This window comes from Sciurus carolinensis, chromosome 12 (assembly GCF_902686445.1).
Source record: "Sciurus carolinensis chromosome 12, mSciCar1.2, whole genome shotgun sequence".
Lineage (NCBI taxonomy): Eukaryota > Metazoa > Chordata > Mammalia > Rodentia > Sciuridae > Sciurus > Sciurus carolinensis.
Window position 1 is genome coordinate 13,997,655 of NC_062224.1, and position 23,672 is coordinate 14,021,326.

General features: G+C 45.2%; 1 protein-coding gene across 4 annotated transcripts in view; it reads right to left on the reverse strand.

Moving 5' to 3' along the window:
* Positions 1-1,757: 1,757 nt before the first annotated feature.
* The window catches only part of Sfmbt2 (Scm like with four mbt domains 2), a 214,084-nt gene continuing 192,169 nt past the window's right edge, over positions 1,758-23,672 (reverse strand). For all 4 annotated transcript variants that reach the window (XM_047520981.1, XM_047520979.1, XM_047520980.1 and 1 more), the window contains 5 exons: positions 21,703-21,878; positions 19,859-20,025; positions 19,262-19,519; positions 18,119-18,247; positions 1,758-6,292 (listed from right to left, as the gene is read on the reverse strand). In XM_047520981.1, coding sequence (XP_047376937.1) covers positions 6,152-6,292; positions 18,119-18,247; positions 19,262-19,519; positions 19,859-20,025; positions 21,703-21,878 — 871 coding nt within the window. In that variant the 3' untranslated portion in view covers positions 1,758-6,151. The remainder of the gene's footprint in view (positions 6,293-18,118; positions 18,248-19,261; positions 19,520-19,858; positions 20,026-21,702; positions 21,879-23,672) is intronic.

Sequence of the window (23,672 nt, forward strand, 5' to 3'; positions counted from 1 at the left end):
TGTCACAAAACAAATATTCAGGGCTGGATGGGGGGCATGGTAGCAGTGATCATCGTATGTTGGTTTGATTTCAGAATAACAAAGTAAAAGTTTTCATTTATTACTATGAAACACCACTCATTTAGATCAGCTAGAGAACACTGAGCAATATAGTTTGATGCAACAGATGAGAGAGATCACATGGGCTGTGCTCCAACCCAGGCTGGTGCTGACGTCACAAAAACCTCCTGGTGAAATTATTCCCTAGCAAACCTTCCAGGCTCATCCATTATTTTGAAGTAGTATTTTCACCTCACTGATCAACAGCCTGGTTTCATGCGGACTCACGCGAGGTCGTCCACATAAATAATATTTTCTAAATGTTGTTGTTGAACCTCCAGCAAGCACTATGTTCCTCCAGACTTAAAATAGCCACATCACAGACCCCAGAGGAAAGGGGCAGTGACCCTAGTGAACTGAAGGTTGCAGAAAGTCAGACTAGATGGCAGAATTTAAAAGGTCTTTGGCTGCAACATGGAAAGGTAGTATGTTTTGTTTTGTTTTGATTCATTCAGTTGAGAGATCTGGAAGCACGCAGGTTGCATTTTATTACATATTCAGTGCTTAAGTTTCTGTCCTCAAATCTCTTCAAGCACAAATAGAAATGCAAGAGTCACACTCACTGGGCCACACAATCCTTTATCTGTTTGCTCTGGTGCATTTGAGAAAATGAACAATGCTTTCCCCTTTGCCTTCCTTAAATCTTTACCCTTTTTAAAAGTGATTTCACAATTAAAACAAAACAAAAAACCTCCATAGGCAGAACTTGATTGTGAGCAGGGCAAAAGAACCTATTTAAAGTGAGCGGGGCACAGGGGTGTACGCCTGTAATCCCAGCAGCTCCGGAGGCTGAGGCAGGAGGATGGCAAGTTCAAAGTCAGTCTCAGCAATTTGGCGAGATCCTGAGAAACTCAGTGAGACCCTGTCACTAAATAAAATACAGAAAGGGCTGGGATATGGCTCAGTGGAAAAGCGCCTCTGGGTTCAATTGCTGGCACAAAAAGCAAAACAAAACAAAACAAAACAAAAAAACCCAAGATGCATTTAAAGTGAAAAGTGAAGTATAGTCTTCGAGACTGTCTGGACTGAAGAAAGGAGAACTGACTCTGCGATCTCGCACCCGTACCCCCTGGGTGCCTCAACTCCCTCCCACCTTCCTTCTGTCCCTGGGTGGTGTCCCCCTGGTGGTGAGAGGAGGAGCACATTCTGCCCCAACAGATCCCAGCAATGGGGCTCAATGGCAAAGGGATCTCTTCCCTTTCCAACTTGGATGCCTGAAACCTACTTTGACAGGTAGAAGAAAAGATAAACACAGCTATTTAATTATGCTGACTTTGTAGAAATAAAGTCATCTTTCTACAAAAGCACCAATTATAGGAAAAACAAAATGGCTGAAATCCGGATGGCCAGGGGTCATCGTGGGAGGATATACAGTAATGTCTGACCAACAAAAAAGAAAAAAATACAGGTTGCTTGTGCAGAAAGTTCCAGAACTACAAGTGACTTGTAAGGTCACATAGGACTCAGAGGCATGGTTGCTGACAACCTAAAGACAGATGATTATTTCATGGCAAAATGAAAACAAAACAAAAACTTCAGAATAAAACAGCTGTAATACAGACTCTAAAAATAATATTCAATAACCTCCAACACGAAGACACAAACACAATCACCGAATTTATTTTTACTTTATTAACAATGTGGCTTACAATTTTTTCAAGTAAAAAGGTTTTTTTTTTCATTTAGAATAAAAATTAAAATATAACTCTGATATAGATTTTCATTTATTTACATGAAAACATATATACAGAATACAATCTTACAGCAAACTAACAGCATGCCCTCTGTCCTGCAAATTTCAAAAGTAAAGACACCGATTCTTCCCTTTTATGCACCAAAACATACACAAGATAGAAATCAAACCCCAATACAAACTACTTGAACTGGAATGCAGAAAAGTTAAAAGGGCTTTCGACAGTCACGACGAGGGAGTTTATGCTTCTAGATATATCATGCGAGCTTCCACTGGGAACAACACGTGAGATGACTACCTTTTCTATTAGTTAAAACATTTGCTTCACACTTTCCATCAGAAGGGAACTTTTTCAGCAAACGACTGTCCGGGAACTTCTCTGGTTCTTTAGTGTAGCTCTTCAGCCCAAACGGAGTACTCACCTGCCTTGGTGATGGGAAGCCATCTGCATGCTCACTGGTGCTGAACCCTAGCCACCAAAAACAAACAAACAAAACCAAAAAACCCAGAAGACAACAGCTCCAGAAATTGTTGGAGTTACTGTCTATCACTTAAACTACAGCCCAAACCCAAGATGGCGGCCAAGCATTAGCAACGATCATTTTCAGAGAATTATTTTGTTAAAACACAGTTCAAAAAGAATACAATTTGATTTTATCATACCGTATTTTGGATAAGTGGCAAACTACTCCAGTGATGCAAGCTATGAGAATTAATCGACTTGAAATCTTCACCAAATTAAAGGGAGCAGTTTTCAGAAAACTTTTAAACAAGAGATGAACAGTGAATAAACTAGAGAATCATTGAACTGTTAATAGATGCCAACACAACTTTCCCTTGCTGTTGTTTCATCATAGCAGAGGGATACGGGCAGGATGGACCTCTCTCCAGATTTGGTCCTTAAAAACTCCAGATATCTTAATTTACTCTTTGTTCCTTTCAAATAATTGCACACTCGATCACAGCTTTCTAAGAACAGAATATAGAGAAATCAGAGCCTCGATGTACCATCTTAACCTGAAAGCAGTCATGATGTTCAAGCCAAGCAAAGACCTTAACACTCCTGTGCTTTGCTTTAGTTCTATATACAGAAATAAATATAAACAGGTGTTCTACAAAATAAGTATGAAAACCCCTAGTGCTTCCAAAACTAAGGGAGAACAGCTCTTAGAAAGGGGTGTTTGGTATAAGAAGGCAAATCCAGCACTTGCCTCATACAACACTCGAAGTTCTACGAGACAAATTAGCAGACAGACCAATCTTCACCAGGCTGAGCAAATCCAACCTGGAGACTGGACCAAAGGTCAGAGGTGGCAGTGTTAAGGGTTGGAATCATTTTAATTTACAGAGGAACAAATCGAAGTGAGCACAGGAAATGATCTTTTAGATATGATCAAAGAAGGTAGCAGAACCTAAATTGCTGTACAGCTCAAATACTGTGTGACTCAAACTTGGATCACAGGACAGATCAGGTCTCCGAGCCCAGGCGCTCCATGGTGAAGGAAACCGCCGTTGAAAACCAAAGCAGCCCCACAGTGCCGGTGCTACCCTGCTTTTTTTGGGTTGGTAGGTTTTATTCTCTTTTTACAACATGGTACAAATGAGTCAAGAGGTCAGGGGCTGAAACGAGCATCCTTAGCTTTAGGGCGGGATTGAGCAATGGACTCTTCTTACTACAGCTGAGGTGGTGTTTGTTTCTCGGGTTGTTTGCAGCCTGCGAGGGGTCTCCTCGGCCGGCCTGGGAGGTACTGAGTGGCATGATGTACGCATGGTCCAGATGCGTACAGGAGAGGATTTGGTCCCAGAGGATGATTAAAGAGAGATAAAGAAACAGTGCCATCCAGGGAAGGAGCAGGGTTCATCATCTGTTGTTGTTCAAACCAAGACATTTTTGGCTTCTGGGCTATGGTGGCATTGGGGTATAGGAATAAAATTCTTTTTTTGTTTATTTCCTGCCATAAGGAACAAGGATACAACATAGCAAAATACTCCTTGGACACTGGCTTTATCTTTAAGAAAGAAGCTGGTGAGAGGTGAATCTAGAGAGAAATGAGGACCACTTTACAATTCTGTGACAGAATTGCTGCTGATGTGAAATACGGCCCCCACCATGGTGAAAATTCATAAAGAACCCAAGTTCATGAGGACACTGGCAACTCTCGGAGGAAAAGCACCTCCTTGGTCCTAAAATGTCTCACAGCTCTCCTGGAGGGCTGGGGGATGGCACACAGACACCTCCATGATGGTTCCAGCGCTGGGTCCTCTTCTGGTTACAGCCATCTCCTCAGCATGTGCACATAAAACTGAAGTGCCACAGAGAGAGAGAAGGACATTAACCTCCAGGTCACAAGGAAAAGGAGAGTCTTGGACAGTGAGCTCCTGGGGAAGCAAGAAGTATCCCCCAGCAATGGTGGCTATTTCCACTCTGGGCTTCCTGATGGTTGGTCCTCTGGCTCTCTGGGTGAGCACAGGAGACTCCAGAAGATCTCCTTACTCTGATGTAGCACCTCCTCCTCCAGGTGGTTACTGGAAAGGGCATAAGGTGACGCTCGTTCTCAAAGTACAATGTGATGCCATAGCCACCACATGTCTCCATCCCCATTTCAAATGCAAAAGGCCCCAGTGAAGGATCACAAAGGAGTGAGCAGAGAAAATGCCATGGATCTTGAAATGGACACCCTTTCCAATCAGTGGACCGAATTTAACTCCTCAGGACTGAGCTCTTAAGGCCACAAGCAAGGTGGCTGAGAAGGCAGGCGTGGGAAACTGAAGAATGGCCAAAACTTGAGGAGTCGGATATCCTATAGCAAGCTGACCATCAATCGCCAAGGACATGTTCATCCTCCAACACCAGGTGGGACTCCTTTCCATCAGAGGTCCCCAGGTAGATCCATCCACCAAACATTTAAAACGTGAGGGTAGAAATCCGCTACAGGGGAGACTAAAAAGTCTCGGTCACAAAGTATGTGTTTTCCATTTCATCTGTAACTGTTACAGAATGGTAAGAGAGGTTAGCAGGAGTAACTGAAGTTTTCAAAGTTTAACCAATAATCGCACCTTAAAAATGTCACTGAAATATAAGCAGCTAATGAGCCCGCCATGCTGTATTACTGGAACTGCTGAGATGCGAGTTAAAGAGAAAACATTCAACACAACTATATTTAAAACAAAATAACAACAAAGTCAAAAAAAAAAAAAAAAGGAACTAAGCCTCTGCCGTGAGTGCCCACTTAGGGACAACATGAAGGTGTAAAAAAGGCATCAGGCAGCCACATCAGAGTGGCAGTCGCTTTGGGTTGCATGAACATACTGAATCACTCATGAGCATGCACAGAGGAAGTGCTGGGTATAAAAGGACAGCCAACTCTCAGAGCCATCGATTTGTCCACAGCAACTTAGCCAATATAACCAAACTGCTCAAGGGACTCCATCCTCCGTGTGCCTGGAAAAGTCAGGGTGGAACGAGCTGAAGGGATGCTCAGAGTGACTCACAGTGATCTGCTGCAGTAATCCGTCTAAGGGTGGAGGGAGCTAGTTCATGAAATGCTTCCCCCAAATCTATTCCCATTCTTGCTCTCTGAAATTAAGTTTTTCCTTCAATACACATTTTCACGCTTCCCGAAAGTAGTCACTCGTAGATCTGTTTAAAATTAAAGTAGGACTATGGTGATACTGTGGCCCTCTAGGGGACTGTGGGTAGTGCTTCAATCACTCAAGGGTATCTTTTGATGAGATGCCAGCCTCCTATTGTCCCCCATACTTTCTAAAAGGCACCTCTGATAGAGAATTAGATGTGGAGGTTTAGCATGTCTTTTTTGATCAACATCCTGAAACATCTGTGTCCACAGCTGTTGGAGAAGGGAGCTACCACCAAGATCAAACCACAGTGCTAAACCATGACATTAAATCAGGGTCACATGTATTGACAGGAAGCATCTGAGAACAATTACAGCAAAAGCTACTGGCAAGGTATTAGGAGTCCTCCTTAGCCACATATGTGCCCATCCCAGTTATCAAAGAACATGGGCTGCGTGTTAGGAAAGCTTGTTCTCAGGAAGCTGCCTGGTTTGGGGTGGGAGAAAGGCGAGACGTGTGTATACAGAGCAGCTCTTCCGTATCCTGGCAGGGGCTGATGCAGAACTGTAATTACACTGTGTAGAAGTTACTCCTGTGGGACGTCAGTGTGCTTTCAAAACACGGAAACATCAAATAGGCTGGAGAGGGAGGTGCTGGGCTCTGGCTTCTGGAGATACTTAGTGAATGGAGCATCTTCTATATCCTGGGAAAACCAAAGTCTCAGTCCCGAAAACCTTCATAAAGCATCACAAAAGATCATAGGCCAGGTCCCAAGCGGGGGAGTCAGTTGGCATACTGGGCGTAGAAAGCCACTTTCACTCTCTCGATCTGATGGCATAACTTGATGGCAGGTCCCAGCTTCAGCTCCATGCACTCCTGCACTGTAGGGAGAGTCAGCAGGAGGAGCGCTTGGCCATCAATGTCCTGCCAGAAAACAAAGCCAGGTTAGAGAAGTGGCATCACACATCTGGGGGTGCACTGGTCACACATCAGGCTTCTGCCTGGGGCCAAAGGTGGGCAGGGGCTACTCTTGTTTCATTTAATTCTGGAGAGATGACTGTTTAAGCTTTGTGTTTTTTTTTTTTTTTTTTCTTCTTTTGCTAAGAACATTTTCGTTGCTTTGAAATTCACATGCCTACCCTGGTGGGTTTAAAAAGCTCGAACAGGTGGGTTGCTTCAGATACTGCTTCCCCCAAGCAACCTCTCCCCCACCCAGGCCAGGTCCTTCCTATGCCAATTTGAGCACTAGAAAAGGGCTCTCTACCCAAATTGAAAGCTCTCTAACTTTCCTGCCAAGCTCTGACATTTCACCATCAGGATGGGCGAGAAGATGCTAAAGACAGATATGCCAACCTCACAGCATGGCTCTCCACAGAGGAAAGCACACACACATTGCTCTGTGTGACACACCCACTCAAGCCACTAGAGTGTTCCCACTACCACACAGCCCATGGAAACAGACAGCCTCTATGGCTATAGCCACAGGCACTATACCCAAAGCCATCATTTATAGCCAAAGAAGGTATGCAGAGACTACATACACTATGGTACTCAATTGGAACCAGAGTCAATGTAGTGTGCCAAAATGACACCCTGAGACACACCTTTGGGAGAAAGTCTTTTACTGCAAAAGCTACCAAGTAAAGCTGGTAGAGTTAATGAATCTACAGATGCACAAATATCACCATAGAGCCACAGGAAGTATAAAAAAGCTGATGTGTCCAACATCTCTAGCAACAGATACCAAAGAAAAGGAAAGGGATGAAATGCCTGAAAGAATTCAAAGGAATGGGTCTAAGGAAACTCAATGAGATACAAGCACATACAGACAAGCAATTCAATGAATGAGGAAAACAGTTCATAATAAGAATGAGAAATTCAACAAAGTGATAGAGATCATGAAAACAAATCGAACCAATCTTGGAGCTGAACAACTCAGAAAATAACATTAAAAATATTATTGAGAGCTGGGTGTTAAGGTATATTCCTGTAATCCCAGAAACTCGGGTAGCAGAGGCAGGATTCCAAGTTCAAAGCCAGCCTCAGCAACTTAGCAAGACCTTGTCTCAAAAAAATAAAATAAAAAGGGTTGGAGATGTGGCTCTGTGGTTAAGCACCCCTGGGTTCAATTCCCAATATCATAAAAAAAAATATTGAGAGCCTCAACAACAGACTAGATCATGAAGAAGAAAGGACTTCTGAACTTGAAAGTAAATCTTTTAAAATAACCCACAGAGAGAGACAGACAGAGAGAAAAAGAGGAAAAAAGCCTCCATAACTTATGGGACATCATTAAATGAATAAATATTCAAATAATGCATAGTCTCAAAGGAGAAGAGAAGGAAAAATATATAGATAATCTATTCAATGAAATAATAGATGAAAATGTCCCATACCTCAGGAAATATATAAACATTCAGGTCCAGGAGGCTCAAAAGATATCAAAAGTCCAAACAAAGAATTCTAAAAAGCTAAAATGTTAAATCACATTTAAGGAATCCCCCACTACAGAACAGATTTCTCAGCAGAAACTTTATAGAGGTAATGAAAGGACATTCAAAATTCTGTAAGGAAAAAAAAAAAAAAACCCTGCCAACCATGAACATGATACCTAGCAAAGTCATCCTTCACAAACAGAGGAGAAAAAGAGGTTTTCCAAGACAAGCAAAAACTGGAGGGATTCATCACCACCAACCAGGCTTACAAAAGATGCTCAAAGGAATCCTACATCTAAGAAGTAAAAGGAAGATAACTACCACATCATGAACACACACACACACACACACACACACACACACACACACGGGCACACATGTGTGCTCACATTTACACCCGGGGAACTATCCAGAGTGAGCTGCCACTTGTACACAGGAACATTTGTTCATTCAGTTTAATGTACCTCTTCTATATCTACATGCAAGGCCCCATACCACGAAGACACTCATTAAATCATCATTAAATTTAATTTGCTATAGGAAGAGAGAATGGAGATTTACTCCAAAGTGCTAAATTCTACTGGGGAACATCTTTATTCTTAGCCAGCATCCTTCCTTCCTATGATCATCTTTATGTAAATGTCATTTGATTGGACAACTGTGCTTAACTGCAATATGCTCAGCCTATCAACCAAGAGAATCTTCAAATTCCGGGGTTGGGGGAGGAATCTCAAAAAGACTGCAGGCTGAAGCGATGATAAAAATCAGTGGAAGTGAATTGAGCTCGGCATACCAGAATTTCTGTCACTTGGAGAAGTTTTATGCCCACTGCTTCCAGAAGCCACAAGGACTTAATAGTCATTTAACAGTACATGAGCATGAGATTCAGACACCACCTATCAATGAATTTCACACTGGAGTTGCTTTCCTAAGCTAATGTTTTATTTGGCTGTCTTGAAAATATCTAAAGCAAAAACTGATGCCAAGAGTAAGCATAATTTATCATCTGATCAGGTTCAAAGAACTAATAGTAAGAGCAAGAATGAATTATCATCTGATCAGATTCAAAAGCCACAATATTCCCTAATAAGTACAACAGCAATAAGAGGAAGCATTAGCTTTAAATAAAAAGTATCAACATGAGTGCAATTTACTATTTTAAAATTACCGATGAAAACGAGTTATGATGTATGGTACCAGACGCTATGTTTCAACAAAGACTCCTGTGGCCTTATCGAACCACAAAATAAATAGATCAGTCCTGCATATATTAGTTTATTAGATAAACTAATAAAGCTGCCAATAAATTTTTTCATACTACATTTAAATTTCTTCTCCTTTTCCTGTACTGCTCTTACATGCTGTTTTAACTTCTTAAGGTTAACTATATTAAGAAGGAATCACAAGTTTTGAACTGGAAGAAACAGTGTTTAGTCAAGATCATGAGGCAAACAGGGTACTTCCTGGTCAGGGGACATGTTTGGAGCCAAATCTACATACATTATATCAAAGTGGACAGCCAGGTTTCAGCCCAGGGACACCAAGTCTCCTAAGTACCGTGGGTCTCAAGGAAACCCACTTTCAGGCGTGCCGTAGGCTGGTGTTATACAACGGTGGTGCAGGTGGCTTTACCATCATGTTTAATGAAATCAACAGAACAGCACCGATTAACATTGAAACTTGGCTTCAGGAGAGAAGTTTGTTTTTGAGATGGAAATCAACCACCAGAGAAGCTAGCTGATCTAGCCAAGATCATACAGCCGGATGGAGACAGCATTGGAACTAGAATCGTGGTTCTCTGATGTTCAACTCTGGAGGGCAGATCCTCACAGTCACACTTGGCTATGATGGCCTTCCTTGGACACATACATATTCAATTGGAACTGAAAACCAGCCCTAAAGCATCCATATAACTCTTTCTCTACAGACAATTTTGGTAGAGGTCACTGACATAAGCATACAGGACACTCAAGTAGAAGAGGCTACTCATTACTTATGGGCTCAAAAAAAGCTTAGTGAGTATTGAAAGTTCCAAGCTCCCTGATGACCTCTGGGGAACAATCACACTGAACAAAGGAAGGAGTCCTTCTCAGGAGACTCCAGGAATCTGAAGGAGGTGGACAAATAAACAGGAAGATTAACATACACACAGAGATCTAAGAGGAGGGACAGGCAACCAAGTCCATTTTGGAGGAGTCAAGAATGGCTTCAGAAACCAAGTGACGCCGAAACTGACACCTGAGGAACCAGTGGGAGTCATTAAGGCAAGAGGGATGGAGGGGCGCAAGCAGGTCACAGAATTCCACAGAATTAGGGAGATACCAACAGCAAAATTGTGACGGGCCCAAACGGCTGCTAAGGAACTTAGAACTTAATCTGAGATATGTAAGAAGAAATCACTCTCCAATGACTTGAAACGGACAAATGACATTATCAGATCTGAACACTGGAAAGCTAGCACTGGCCAAAGTGTCTTGGAATATACTATGAAGGAATGGGGAGAGTGTGAGAGACAGAAAGGAAGGAGATGCATGAGGAGGCCAGGAACTGAGCCAGCTGGGAGACATCGCTGGCCAGAACTGGAGCACCACCAAAGGATTCACCAAAGGACACTGCCAGGGGAATAAAGCAGTCACACAAAAGTGACCACGGATGGGCGTCGTATTCTGTATAGACAAGGAACTTCCGCAAATCAATAACAAAAAACACCAACTATAAGAAAGGAGACAAAAGGCACAAGCCGCTATGTCCCAAATGAAACAAAAATGGTGAAAAAATTAGGAAAAGATGCTTTACTTCCTTGGGAACCCGGAAATTGCAAACTGAGGCCACGATCATGCAATTTTAAGCCCACATAAAGAATAAAGTCAACAATAACAAATGTTGGCACAGAAGTGCATAGTAAAAAGAATTCCCCTACTCCTCTGTTGGAAATGTGGTTGGTTTGCTGTTTTAGAGAACACTTTGGCTCTAAGTAGTAAAAGCATATAAGGAAAAATCAAATGGGCACAAGAAACACAAAATTAGAACATCATTTACCTGTGGTGGGAATAAAGGGGAGAGAGGCGGGGAAGATCCCATCCTGTTGTCATATAGTCTAGCTTTGAACTGGGCTAGTGGCTTTCTCAGATATGCCTTTTATTAGTATGCTCCATACGTATACATGCCACATGTATTCTTCAGTATGTAAAAGACGCTTCTCAATGAAAACATTTCAGTGCATCAACATCTTAAATGTGATCTAGTATTTTCCACTCGTTTTCTTTCTGAAAAGCTTTTAGGTTTCTCCATTTTTCTGACACACCACAGGGCAAGGAGGTAGGAGGAGAAGAAATCCCTTTCTAAATCTAAATTTTAGATTTTAAGGAGGTGTCCATAGCCTTTGAAGACAGTTTTACTTTTAAAATAGTTATTAAATTAAATATTGGCATATTTCAGACATCAAAGTAGAGGCTGGACATACAAAAATGAGGAACGTGAACCTCCCCTTTTCCTGCTGGGGAGAAGAAACACACAGGTAACCAGGGAATGACAGCCCTGTGGCAGAAGTACAGAGGGCCAGGACCCCTGTGCCCTGGGATATGTTCCTGGGCAGGGGTCAGGGAAGGCCTCACAGAGGATGCACACTGTCACCGAGGGCCTGGGACTGAGGCTGGTTCGTTCATTTCTCTGGCTCCATCCTTAGCACCTAGCAAAATCCTTGCCTGGAATACAAGAGGCCCCCTCAACTTTTGCCAAATAAACAAAAGGGTAGAATCAGCCTCCCAACCCTCAAGAATAATCAACAGATGGGTCAAGAACAGGGTAAAAGAATTTGGAAAGTGGACAGAAAGAGAAGAGAAAGGACACGGAACATGGCTGTGAGGGGCTCCTGCCGGGAGAGCTGGAACGCAGCACCGAGGTAAGGCAGGTCCCCAGGTCCCAAGGAAGCCTCGCTCACTGTGTGCATCTCACACGGGAAGAGGGGACGAAGAAGAGGGTCAGTGCTGATGAGGTGTGTGATCTCAAAATAACTAATCACATCCAGGGATGAGGGTTAGTTCAAGGTCTCCAGCCCCCAAAGAGACACTTCGAGAAGGTCTCCTCATTTTCGGTCTTTTCTAAACCATTCCAGGGCTTCGTCCACTGCAGGCAGCCTTTGAGCAGGGTTCGTGGCTCCTTCCTGGACAGCCTGAGTACTTATCCTGGGGGGTGCAACAGTGCCTTCAAACATGACGCCACACCGGCGTCCACAGCTGGAGAGTTTGGTTCATGCCAACGCACTACTGTTGAACACCAAGTTCCTGCCTGCCTGTTGTGACAAATGTGCTGGACAGCCAAAACCCTGTGATTCATCATGGGGACATCACCAGAGTGCACACTACTGTCAGATTCTCAGTTCATTCAAAGGGTACCCATGACTACGAGGCCTCCGAGATGCATTGGTTTGTCCCAGTGCTAAGCACAGAGAAGAACCAAGGGTGTTTCCTGAATGGACAGATGTCAAAAAATATGTCTGAAATATTAAAGTAGGTCCTAAAAATGCTAAAAATGCCTGTTTCTAAAACAGGGGATGGGGAATTTGGGCTCTTTCCCAAGGTGTCATCCCCTGATTCTTCTGAACAGATGCCCTATTCTGGTCAGCTCCATCATTCAGCCATGGACACCCCTCCACCGTCCCAGTTACTGCCTGCTCCAGAAACCCCAGCTCCACCCCACTTCCTCACCAACCTGCAGTGACCCCTGGTCTCTGCTTTTGTTTTGTGGAAAAATGCTTCCCAGGCCTGGCTGCAGCCAGCATCACCTCCCATGGCTCAGTTCAAGGGCCTCTCTTCCCTGACTGCTTAGAACTACACCCTCACTTTTGCTAATGAGTCCACCACTTTATTCTCTGCTGGGCCTCACCAACGGTACGTGTCTGCTGTCCCTAGTCAAGCTGAAAGCATGCAGGATGGGACCAGTTTCTCCATCATTGTTTTGCAACTTTTAACAAAGAGCCTTGCATGCTGAGGTTACTCTAAATTCTTCTTGAAATGAGAAGTCTTATGAAGAAGTCAATTAGCAATCCTCTTTAGACTTGGAAATACTGATGGTTGGAAGGTCTCACTGTCCTGTTACAGTCCCATAAGTGCTCATGTGTGCTCACATAATGGCTCCTGGGTTGAAGAGTAAGCACAGGGAGGGTTGGGCTGGGAGATTTGGAAAGAGGCAGTTAGGCAGCAATAATAATAGCTGGGCTATCTGTCAGCTTCCTCATGTTTCCTACAACTGGAGTTTCCAGCAGGGACAACTTTATTACATGTATACATGTAAAACTTCTGGTTTGGAAGTTATAAACTGCAAGTGAGAAATTATAAAACAGACTGGACTTAGTGGCACTCTGCATTTTTACAAAGGTAAAGGTATGCTCATCACATGCCCTTAGCAAGTTTAAAATGTGCTTTAACTAGAGAATTCAGAAAGGCATTACTTAACGTGAGGTTTAAAAAAGATAGAACCCATGAGCGAATTCCATCTGCCTGATAGATTCCACTCAATTTCTTTTGTCATCTATAAAGCTATGCAAGGTGATGAAGAACTACAAACTTTAGTCTGAGTTATGTCAAATTAAGTTAGCAAACAAATTGGGACAATAATGAGCTAACTACTAGGGACCCGTGTGTGCGTTCTTTAAACGATGCAAGTCAAACTCACTCCCGCTTTTGGTTCTGACGGCTTCCAAAGAAAACCTGTGAGATGGGGGAGGGGGGGAGGGAAGGGGATGACAAGCTGATGCTGCCACAAGCTCACACAGAAGATGCTCGGGGGACGGGGCCGCAAGACAACTTTCCAAGTGAACGTTCTGTTCTTTACACCCTCCCTGGACCAGGACAGGGGTCTCTCTGGGCAGGCAGCCCAGAGGCCGAGCACAGGCAGAATGGAAGAGCTCCACAGAGGTCCTGTAGGCCAGAGTAAGTCACCCAGAGTTATGATCAGGGACTCAAAATGGCATCCTCTGACCTTATCAAATCAGATGTCCCTCCCGCCCCGCCCCACGTGATCACTCGTCCTCAGCCTGCTCCAAGGAGGACAGCCAAGGAGGGTGCCTTGGGCCCGACTTGCTCCTGCTCAGCCGGCAGCAGAGGAGCCTGCCGTAAGTTTCAAAAGGGGTCTCTGCTCTGAGGCGGCAGGAAGTGGGTGCAGGAGGGGCCACATGCCCTGGTGTGAACTGCAAGCTGGAACGGAAGCACAGGGAGGCCCTGGCCCCCCAAAGAAAAGCCAATTTCCCCACAATCCACACAGAAGCGCTGGTGCATCTGGTGCTAAGAAGTGAGGGGAAAACAAGAACTGAATGCAACTCCTATTTGCAGGAAGATGTGGGGAGGGTCTGGTTAGTTATAGAGTTCCTTCATCCTGGCTCTGTCTGGGAAGAATTAACCCAAAATTGGACCATTTACCTAAAGGGAGAAAAGTGCTTAAAAGGCAGTTCATTCCTATCTGAGTCACCTAAGGGCCTAACCGCTGCCACCCCTAGGTTTTCAACTCATTTTCTATCCTCCCTAACTGATATAAAACAGAATTCCTGGGTATTATCGTTTTGAAAAGACCAGGCCACCGAGAACAAGATCATGCCTCTGATTTCCACACTGCCTGCTGCAAGAAGCCAGATTTAATGTCTGACTGTCAGGTGGTCCCTGCTGGGGTTGGAAGGCCTCCGGGATGTCAGAATCATGGCTGACAGACATGCCTAAGCCATGACATTCCTGCTCATGCTGCAAACTCAGTCCACCTCACAATGGGCAGGAGGGGAAATGGGTGAACAGAAGCAAACTGGGCAAAAGAGAATACAGGAGTGACATCTCCAGACGTCAAGGACTGAGGGAGGGATCCCCCCAGCCTCCCTCTCACCTAGTCTTTTTTTGGTTTGGAAGAAGTTGGTTTTTGCCTCAAGGATTACGTAGATACCACCCCAGACTCCACATTGGACTTGATTTTTATAAATATGCTTCTAGAGAATTCAGAATTGCTAGCAGATCACTTGTTAGGTTACACCGACTTAGCATAAATGAACTGCTAATCTTAAAGAAATAGAATATAATAAAATATACAACTTGAAAGCTATGCTTAACACATGGCAAAATTACATTTATTTTGATAGAGCACGTCATTTAGGATCGGGAAGTTCTTCAACGGAAGGGCTCAGGTCAAGAGCAGTAAAAAGAGGAGGGAACAGTCTCAATCGTAAGGAAACTTACGAACAATCCTTGATTTTTTTAAGAATTAAAGTAAATCACTAACTTGGGCAGTCTGCTTATTGTGTGTAAGCAGACTGAGTAAATGAAAAGGCAAAACACTATTTACAGTTTTGTGTGTGTTTTTTCCCTAGTTATAGATGTGTGGGGTTTTACTATATAATGTACATGTTTGCAGCATAAAATTATAGAGTATAGATTTTCTAAGAGGCTGCCGTAGCATTCCAGAAATAAAAGGCGTGTATGCTGTTAATGGGGAGTTTATAATTTTTGCAAATGCTCCTGGGGATTATACTAGTCTCCGGACTGACGGCACCCAGGGGAGGGAATGCACGCAGACACCAGCATTTGCAAACTGTGATCTCCGCACACAAGCCAATCAAGCCTCTAGGCTCCTTCGAGCTCATCTGAGCGCTCAGATAACGCCTGCAGTGACCTGCTGGAGGCATCACCAAATCAGAGCTGTGTCATCTGGGCTAAAAGATGTTAGAACAAATTAGTAAAAATTAGTAATTAAAGGTCTGATGGAACAGAAAAGGACTCAAGTGCCCACACACTTCACACAGCCCAGCGGGTAACAGCTTTTTATTACAACAGGTGAAACTGACTAATGGGAAATGTAAAATTAAGAGGGAATAAGACTCTTGTCAATTAAAGCCTGCTTATTTTTCTCTCTGAGAAGAGGGAAAAAGACTGAATGAAGGACCAAGCTTTTAACTGATGCTAGAAGAGGTGGCTGGAGGGTGGAGGCCCTAGCTCATTGCTTCAGTCTACAAGCAGGGATGTGCCGGTCATGTTCCATGGCTTTGAAATGGTCTGAGATATTGCAAGAAACTGGGCTTAGGCGTACAGTCAGGGAGGGCTTTGGACAAGCGCCACCTTAGCCTTCTCCTCTAACCAGCGTTGCTTCACTTTCTTCTACTGGGATGTATACAAGGTATGGATGCACCAGCCCTGTTCGCCTCTCATGGTATGGATGGGTCTTGAGCTCCCTATACCTAACTTGGAATCTAGAAATGAGAAAATCAGTCCTTTATTCTGGTTCAACTGAGAAACATGGACACTGGAACCTAAAATCAAAATAAAACAAAAACAAAACTTTACACTAACATAGAATGAGCCACATTCCATAACCACTTTTAGGACATCATAAAGCATGTAACAGGTGATCAACATTGCTTGAAAAAACACACGAGCTAACATACACATTAGCATATTAAAACCTCTATAGTTGGCATTTGCCATATACTTTAACACAATGTTTTTTTTTTTTTTTCCAGTGCCACTATGAATAAATACCAAACTGGAAAAAATGTTGCTTTAGGCAATGAATATCACAGGATTTTCCTATTGCTTTATTTTTGTTTTTAAGAACAAGATGTGGCTTATCATGAAAATCCCTGTCATCTAAACTCTGACACAAAACTCTCTGTGTGTTGTAATGAGGGACAAGGTCATTATCCCAGGTTCTTTAGGTCAAAAAAAGCTGCTCCCAGTTTGTCAGTGAATGTCAGAAGGCCCGAGGGAATCCTCCCATCTTGTCCCATTCATTCCCTCAGCATGAACTTATCGCACGTCTGCAGAAGTGGATCGGTTCACCTCCTGGACTATTCTGGAGAAGTCTGAATGTCCAGAACTACCCTCTGTGAGGGAGCTGAGAACTGCATTAATTTGCTTTGCACAATTCATTACAACATTGATTTGGGAGAAAAGTGGGAAATTCCTGGGGTGCACGGGAAACCAGAGACCCTTTTTTATTTTTCTGATTTAATGCTGGAAAAATTCTCTTTCTAGACGATCAGTTTGTTAAATCTAAAAATAAACTGGATAAACATATCTTCAATTTATTATGTGGAAAACAGTATTTTTTTAACACAAGTTTTGAAAAGACAAATATTGATTATGCCGTGGAACAATGCAAGGATTTGAACTAATTGAGCCACAGGCTTACACTTGAACTTTTTAGACAAGGCCAGAGCAGAATGATGCAAGGTGGTCTGTGCACACAGTAGCAATTTGCTTTCACATTAATTTAGGGGAAAATGGAAATGAAAAGCCTTTCTTTCTCGGGTCATGCACTGTGGCATGTCTTGCTGTTTTAGCTAACTACAATCACTGCATGTGCTATGTTATAAACTCCCTTCAGGTCTAGACTGCATCAAGGATCTGTACATTTGTCCTTCATCATACTGTAAGTTTTAAACTCTATTGTGATGAAAGAAATGGAGAAGGTAAGAAAATAGAAAGATCATTAAACTGAACACAATGGACATAGGGGCTTCTACTCAGAGAAGGTCCAGTAGACACATTTCCCTATTCTCCTGCCAATCAGAACCAAATGCCCTGACCACTATCTACAAACCAAATAGAAGGGATCTGAACACTGGAACGAATAGGGAAGACTGTCTATGACCCTGGGGACCTGAGTTAAAGACATGGTGCTGAGTTTATTGGTTATTTTTGTGGTTGTTATTTGCTTCTATATCTTGTATAATCAAGACGTAGAGCCAAAAATGCTTGAAACCCAGATTTGCCAATAGGTGCTGATAAAACACTTGCAGATACTCTGCAGGAAAAGGCCACAGGGAATCTGGCCCAGCTCACTCCCCACCAGGTAATCCCAGCAATCAGTCTTGACTTCCGGTCCAGCCAGGCTGCAACCAGGACCCCAACACCCCAACAAGGTGGCTTCTGAGAAAGCCAAGCAAGAGTTAGAACTTTCATCCCTGCTGGAGAGTTAAAAGCAAGTCGACCATTGTGGGGTCAATGTAGACGGAAGGTGGGGCCGTACTACCACTCCTCACCTGTCAGTTAAGAGCACTTCCCCGGCCCCTGCCCTGCCTGGTGCATCAGCAGAGTCTCACCCCCATGGGGTCAGTGAGAAAGTGAGGAGCAGGAACCAAGTTCTGGGACACAGGGTGTCAGGTCTCCCACACCTGCCTAGCAGCACCAAGGAACACCCTCGCAGATGTCAACTGCAGCCAAATGGGCATCTGAAACAACCATCCCCACCTGGCAGCCATGAAGAAGCCAGGTAAGATGGAGTGCTCCTTTAAGATCTGGAGTCTCACATGAACCAACAACTACGCAGCCAGTCACCTTACCTGTTCCTGAAAGATCTTGGCCAAGGGGGCACAGTCTGTCAGCTTAATGAACCTCACCACGTCGGTGACCGTCCACTCCAATGGGTTGCTCTCCAAGACAAGCCTCTCCTCCTCCTCCTGTTTGGTTTCCTGCAGGGGAAGGAAGCAGGAGACAGTCACTGCATACTGTGTGGTGGGCGGGGTCCTTTCTAACACTGTCCTGGACCTGAGTCATCACCACCCTGGGTCACTCACTGGGCAACCAAACAAGCCATGGAAACTGTCTCTGGGGAGTTTCCTTGCAACTGTGCCTGGGGCAACTTCCCTTGCACCTGCAATGACTCCTGTGCCTTCAGAGCTTAGACAGTGACAGCCCCTCCTGAATCCCCAGGTCAGGGAACCTGGGACCTGCTTATGGATGAAGCATCTCTAATTAGAGGGAGGGGATGCTAAGGGGACTTTGCTCCTTTCCACCTTCTGGCTGGTGTAGGGTGTTAAACTTACTGATCTTTCTTTTATCATAATCATAAGCTACAGGGAAAAAGTGCACACAAGAAAGCCAGCTGTCCCCAGGTGATTGTGAGGGTGGTGCCAATGACACGTACCACCTGAGCAATTGCCATATGGCTAGCAGAAGCCTGGTACACATTTTATGACACCACAGAGGTGACCCTTAAGCAGGAAGCAAGATGCAAGGACAGAAACAGGGGACGTGGAGATGAGATTGGGATGCCCAGTGTTCAGGGGACCTGGAGCACTAGGCCCTGCCCCCTCCTGACTACAAGCCCTGGCAGAGTTAAAGCCCTTCAGAAAAGAGGGCGCTCCTCCAGCCCTGGTTCCTTTCTGATGCTTCAGGACTCGCTCTGCGGAGGTGACACCAAAGCCTTTTGACCCCAACTGGGTGCTTCACTGGAACAGCTGCTGTGTTCCATCTGTTGTTTGGTTGGTAGGCTGGTAACAGGGGATTGAACCCAGGAGGCTCCACCATGGAGCTACATCCCAATCCTTTTTATTTGGATACAGGGTCCCCCTAACTTGCCCAGGCTAGCCTTGAACTTGGATCCTCCTGCCTCAGCCTCTGGGAAGCTGGGACTACCCCTAAGTCACTGCCCTGCCTGACTGCATACTTTAAACGGGTTTTCCCGAATTGCCCTGTGAACTCACCTCGGTGCCCTCTGTCCTGGCCGCAGGACCCCTGTCCTCCTCCTCCGCAGGAGTGGCCTGAGCCACACGGCCCCTGCGCGCCCTCTCCACCGGCCGCCGCGCGGGCTCTGGGCCACCACGCAGGGTGACCGCCCTCCGTGGCCGCGTGGAGGGCACCTCGGCCGACGAGGTGTCGGTCTGGTCATCTCGGAGCTCGGAGCCAGTCTCCTCGCTCGCAGTGTCCTCGTCCAGCGGGTCCGCGTCCTCCTCTTCACTTTCCTGGGAATAAGAGGAAAGCGTAAGTGTGGAGGTGGGTGGCATGGGACGCCGAGCACAGCAGGGTGGCCCCAGCTCCGTTTACTCCCCAGGGCAGCCCGTGCAAACCTGTGCCAGGTTTGTCCAAGGAGGCCTGACATTCAGCCCACGGTCTCAAGGACAGTGCTCGGTGACCCTTTCCTAGCTAAAGTAGCTAGGCTGTGCTCACCAGATGAGGAGGGGACTTATTTTGAGCTTCTATCCATTCGGCCCCAACCTTCTCTGTAAAGCAGTCACACGCCAGGGTGGGCCACACCTTAAAACCCCCACGTTAGCAGGTGCTTTTAATCAAGTAGACGGTACCTCCCCAGAGCCTGCGGTTAAGTCCACAGCCGAAGATCTCCGTTTCTTCTGCACAAAAATGGATTTTCGTCGTTTCCTTCTTCGGGCTGGTTTAGGGTGTCCACTCTCAATGCTGCTTTCCCCAATTGGGGGCTTAATGATCTTCTTTCTCTTTCCATAATAATAGGCTATGGGAGAAAGAGGATTTAAAAATTAAGGCTGCACACACACACACACACACACACACACACACACACACCCCTGGACAGAGGAAGAGAAGAAGAGGGGAGGGGACTGTCCTGGAGAGGAGTTAGATGGGGAGAGGCGGAAAGAGAGGAGAGAAGGGAAGGATAAACCGCTCTCACACTCCAAATCCCAAGCAGGTTTGGTGTAGCCTCTTAGAAGCAGGCCGCAGAGGTCGGAACTGGTTTTACTGAAAGCAACCAGAGACCAGTACATTTTGGGGTTTTTTAGAATTAGACTGAACAACCCCTGCCCCTGCTGTTCTGGATTCTACCAAAACACTGTTCTGAGTTCCCCTGACTGGATTTCAGGTTCCATCTGTAGCAATGTTCACTCTAAGATGACTTGAATCTCGGGATTTTGAAGTTTAGTAAAACCAGATCCAGAATCATCTTCAAGTTCATTTCATCCATAGTTAATTGAGTTGTAATAGCTGCTCCTTCCCTCCCGTTCCCTGTGTGGAAGTACAACACAGTTCGTGTCAGCTAAAATTCAAGCCAAGTTCAACCCTCGTCATTTCTCAGTCAGGAGTGGCTGGTAGCCAGTGAAGCCTTCCCACAGTTGAAGTCACTGGCTGTGGAGGTGAATTCTTCAGGAAGCTGAAGACAAGAACCCACCTCGGCTCTCACCTGAGACCACACGGGCATACTGAAATGGGATCATCACAACAAGCGTAGCTGACCTAACGGGAGTGGAAGGCAGACATGGGTGTGCACAGAGAGACACACCGTGAGCAAAGTCTCAGGTATGTCCAGATTCCTGGTTCCCACACCCAAGTGGACGAGTCACAGGTGGCTGTGGCTCACAGAGTACTGGACACACGGTGTGGGTCCCTGTCACACTCTGGTAGGTGGTTGGAATGTGAGCTGGCAGAGCCAACTGCCCCTGGGATTATAGAGAACGGAGGGGAGCTCAGAAGTTGTGGATCCGAGTCTTCAGGGCTTGAGGTGTCAGAGGTGGAGGTGTCTGGAGCTGCTGCCAGCGTGGAGAAGGCCACCAGGATAGAGGAAGCGTGGGGCTGAGACTGACCACCAGCCACGGCAGAGATCACTGAATGCCATGGGGGTGGCAGAGGCACATGCTAACAGTCAGAAAAGTGGCTCCATGTCGAGGTAGGAAGGGGGGCCAAGGCAGATGGGAGCAAAGAAGGGGAGAGCTGCTCCAGAATCCTCCATCACAGCCTAGAGAGGGTGCTGAGGGTGTGTCTAAGCAGGGGAGAAGCCAGCCACAAGAAGGACGCGGAAGAAAGGTATCGAAAGACCCAGTTGGCTTCTTGGCATGAGGACAAGACATAGACTTGGGTTCCTGAGCATCATGAATCACCAGTTTATTGTGCCCTTCTCCCAGTCTCAGAGCCGTGGAGTCAGTGGATCCAAGGAAAATTCAAGATGGTACCCACATTCTCCTTTTCCAAAGCCTGCAGATGATGATCCACCTTGTTTTGAACTGACCCCATCCCTCTCTTACAGAGGATCTGCCTGAGTGAATCTTAAAGAAATCTCCAGGGTTTTTCTATGAAAGGATACTTCAGAAAGTTAAAAATGAAACAAACGTCAAATATATTACACTGCAGTTCCAGCTTATAGACCAAGGTTGTTGGTTTTTTCATCATTCGTACTTACTGTATTTGGTTTTGGTGTGAATGGAACAGTTCTCTGGGCAGTTTCCAGAAACCAGCACAGGACTAAACAGATTTGGACAGCATTCTAGCTTGGCACAAACTCGTCGGCAGAAATTTGCCACTTGGTCAGATGTTCGTACAATCTTGACCACAGCCCTGTACGTTTTACCTCTGTACCTAGAAAATAAGAAAGGCAGAGCAATAGTTAAAAAAAGCAAATTCTTATTCAGACCTATTCTGCAGAGCATATTCCAAAAGCAGCCACGTCGTTCTCCAACGACGATGCTGTGTGTGGTTTCCATTTTATTGGCTTTTATATACTTCTTTACAGTCTCACAAAAATATTTCTAAGAAATGCTCATTAGTGTGCACAAAATACGTGGCAACAGTGCTAAATCTGCAGCAAGGATTTCCATTTAGTTCTCGTTGTGCTGTATATAACCTCATGCCAAACATCAGTAGGGTCTGATACGTACCTAACCGTCGTGGTCCTCAAAATGAAGTTAATGAAATCTAAAGGATATTCTGCTGCTGCTATATTTCAGTTTTGAAAAGTCCAAGTGCGTATGGGCTCATGACTCTGCTTTGAAACACCACGTAAATTCAGAACACTGAAATGACATCTTTGCCAAGACTGCATAGCGCACTGTTGAAATGGGGGACAATTTCCATTATTCATAAGTGGCATCTGTGCGGAATGGTGATAGGTAAGCAAGGTCACATTTAAAAGGAGAGAAACACAATGGATTTCATGAGAACAAAACAAAAAACAAAATCCAGCCGCTGCAGCACAGCCGTGAGCTGAGCAGACCACACAAGGATTCCATGGCGCTTGGCTTTGGGGGGTCCCAGAACCAGGATGGGCCTCAGGCGAATGACCAACAGGTACAGAAAAGCCTGTGTGTGTCAGGAGCAAAGATGGAGCAATGGGAAAGAGCAAAGCCATTCCCCACACCTCGCGGGTCAGTCACCTTTCCTGTCCCTGTCTACGATGGGGCAGTGAGGGGTTGCTCTGTGCACTACGACAGCTTCTAGAGCATCCCTCCCACCACAGTTTAGTTTTGGGCAGCACATCCAGACCTGTCTGAACACGCACACCCTCAGCCATTCCTCGGGCACTCCGATCTTAACCAAGTTAGTCAGGGGACGAGGTCACAGGGCCCAGAGTACATCTTCAGAGAGCTGGCCTGGGGGCCATCGGTCTTTACTCCACTGAGGCCTTCGGGAAGTTAAGAGTCTTTATTTGTATAGGAGGAATAACAAAATTCTTTTTTTTTTTCCAGTTAAAAAGTAGAAAGGGAGAGAAAAGCAGCAAATTTAACTGAAGGACCTCACCTAAGACACCTCCACACTTGTTAAGGTCCCCTCCAAACTCATGTTAAAGCCCTAAAGGACATGGGGCCTTTGAAGAAATTAAGGTTACATCATGTGAACAGGATGGACCCCAAAAAACAGGCTGGAATCCACCTGAGAAGAAGAGACTTTACAGGTGTGCGCAGAGAGAATGGCCATCCCTTAGACAAAGAGGGGGCCTCAGGGGACACCTGCCCTGCTGACACCTTGACCTTAGCCTCCCCACCCCCAGGTTTATGAGAAAATGAGTGTCAGTTGCTTACAGCACTCAGCTGGGGGTTATTGTTAGGGCAGCTGGGCTCATACAACCGCAGAGAGGAAAGGGAGGGACAAGGACAGGGACCCCAAGACAGCTTGTCACCCACAAAGCTGCTTCTCCCCTGATCACAGCTGCAGCTTGCTGTGCACTCTGCCCTTTCTTGGTCTACATTTTGCAATGATTCTCTGAGGGCATCCTTGAGTGTTTTACTCTTCTCTTCAAGGGAGACCAGTGCAGAGTGGACATATGGAAGTTTTCCCAACACTGTTTTCAAGGCACCAGAAAGAGGAGACCCAGAAACTCCAAGCCCTTTCATCCTTACATTGAACTGATTTAGTGGTGTGGAAATCTTACAATAC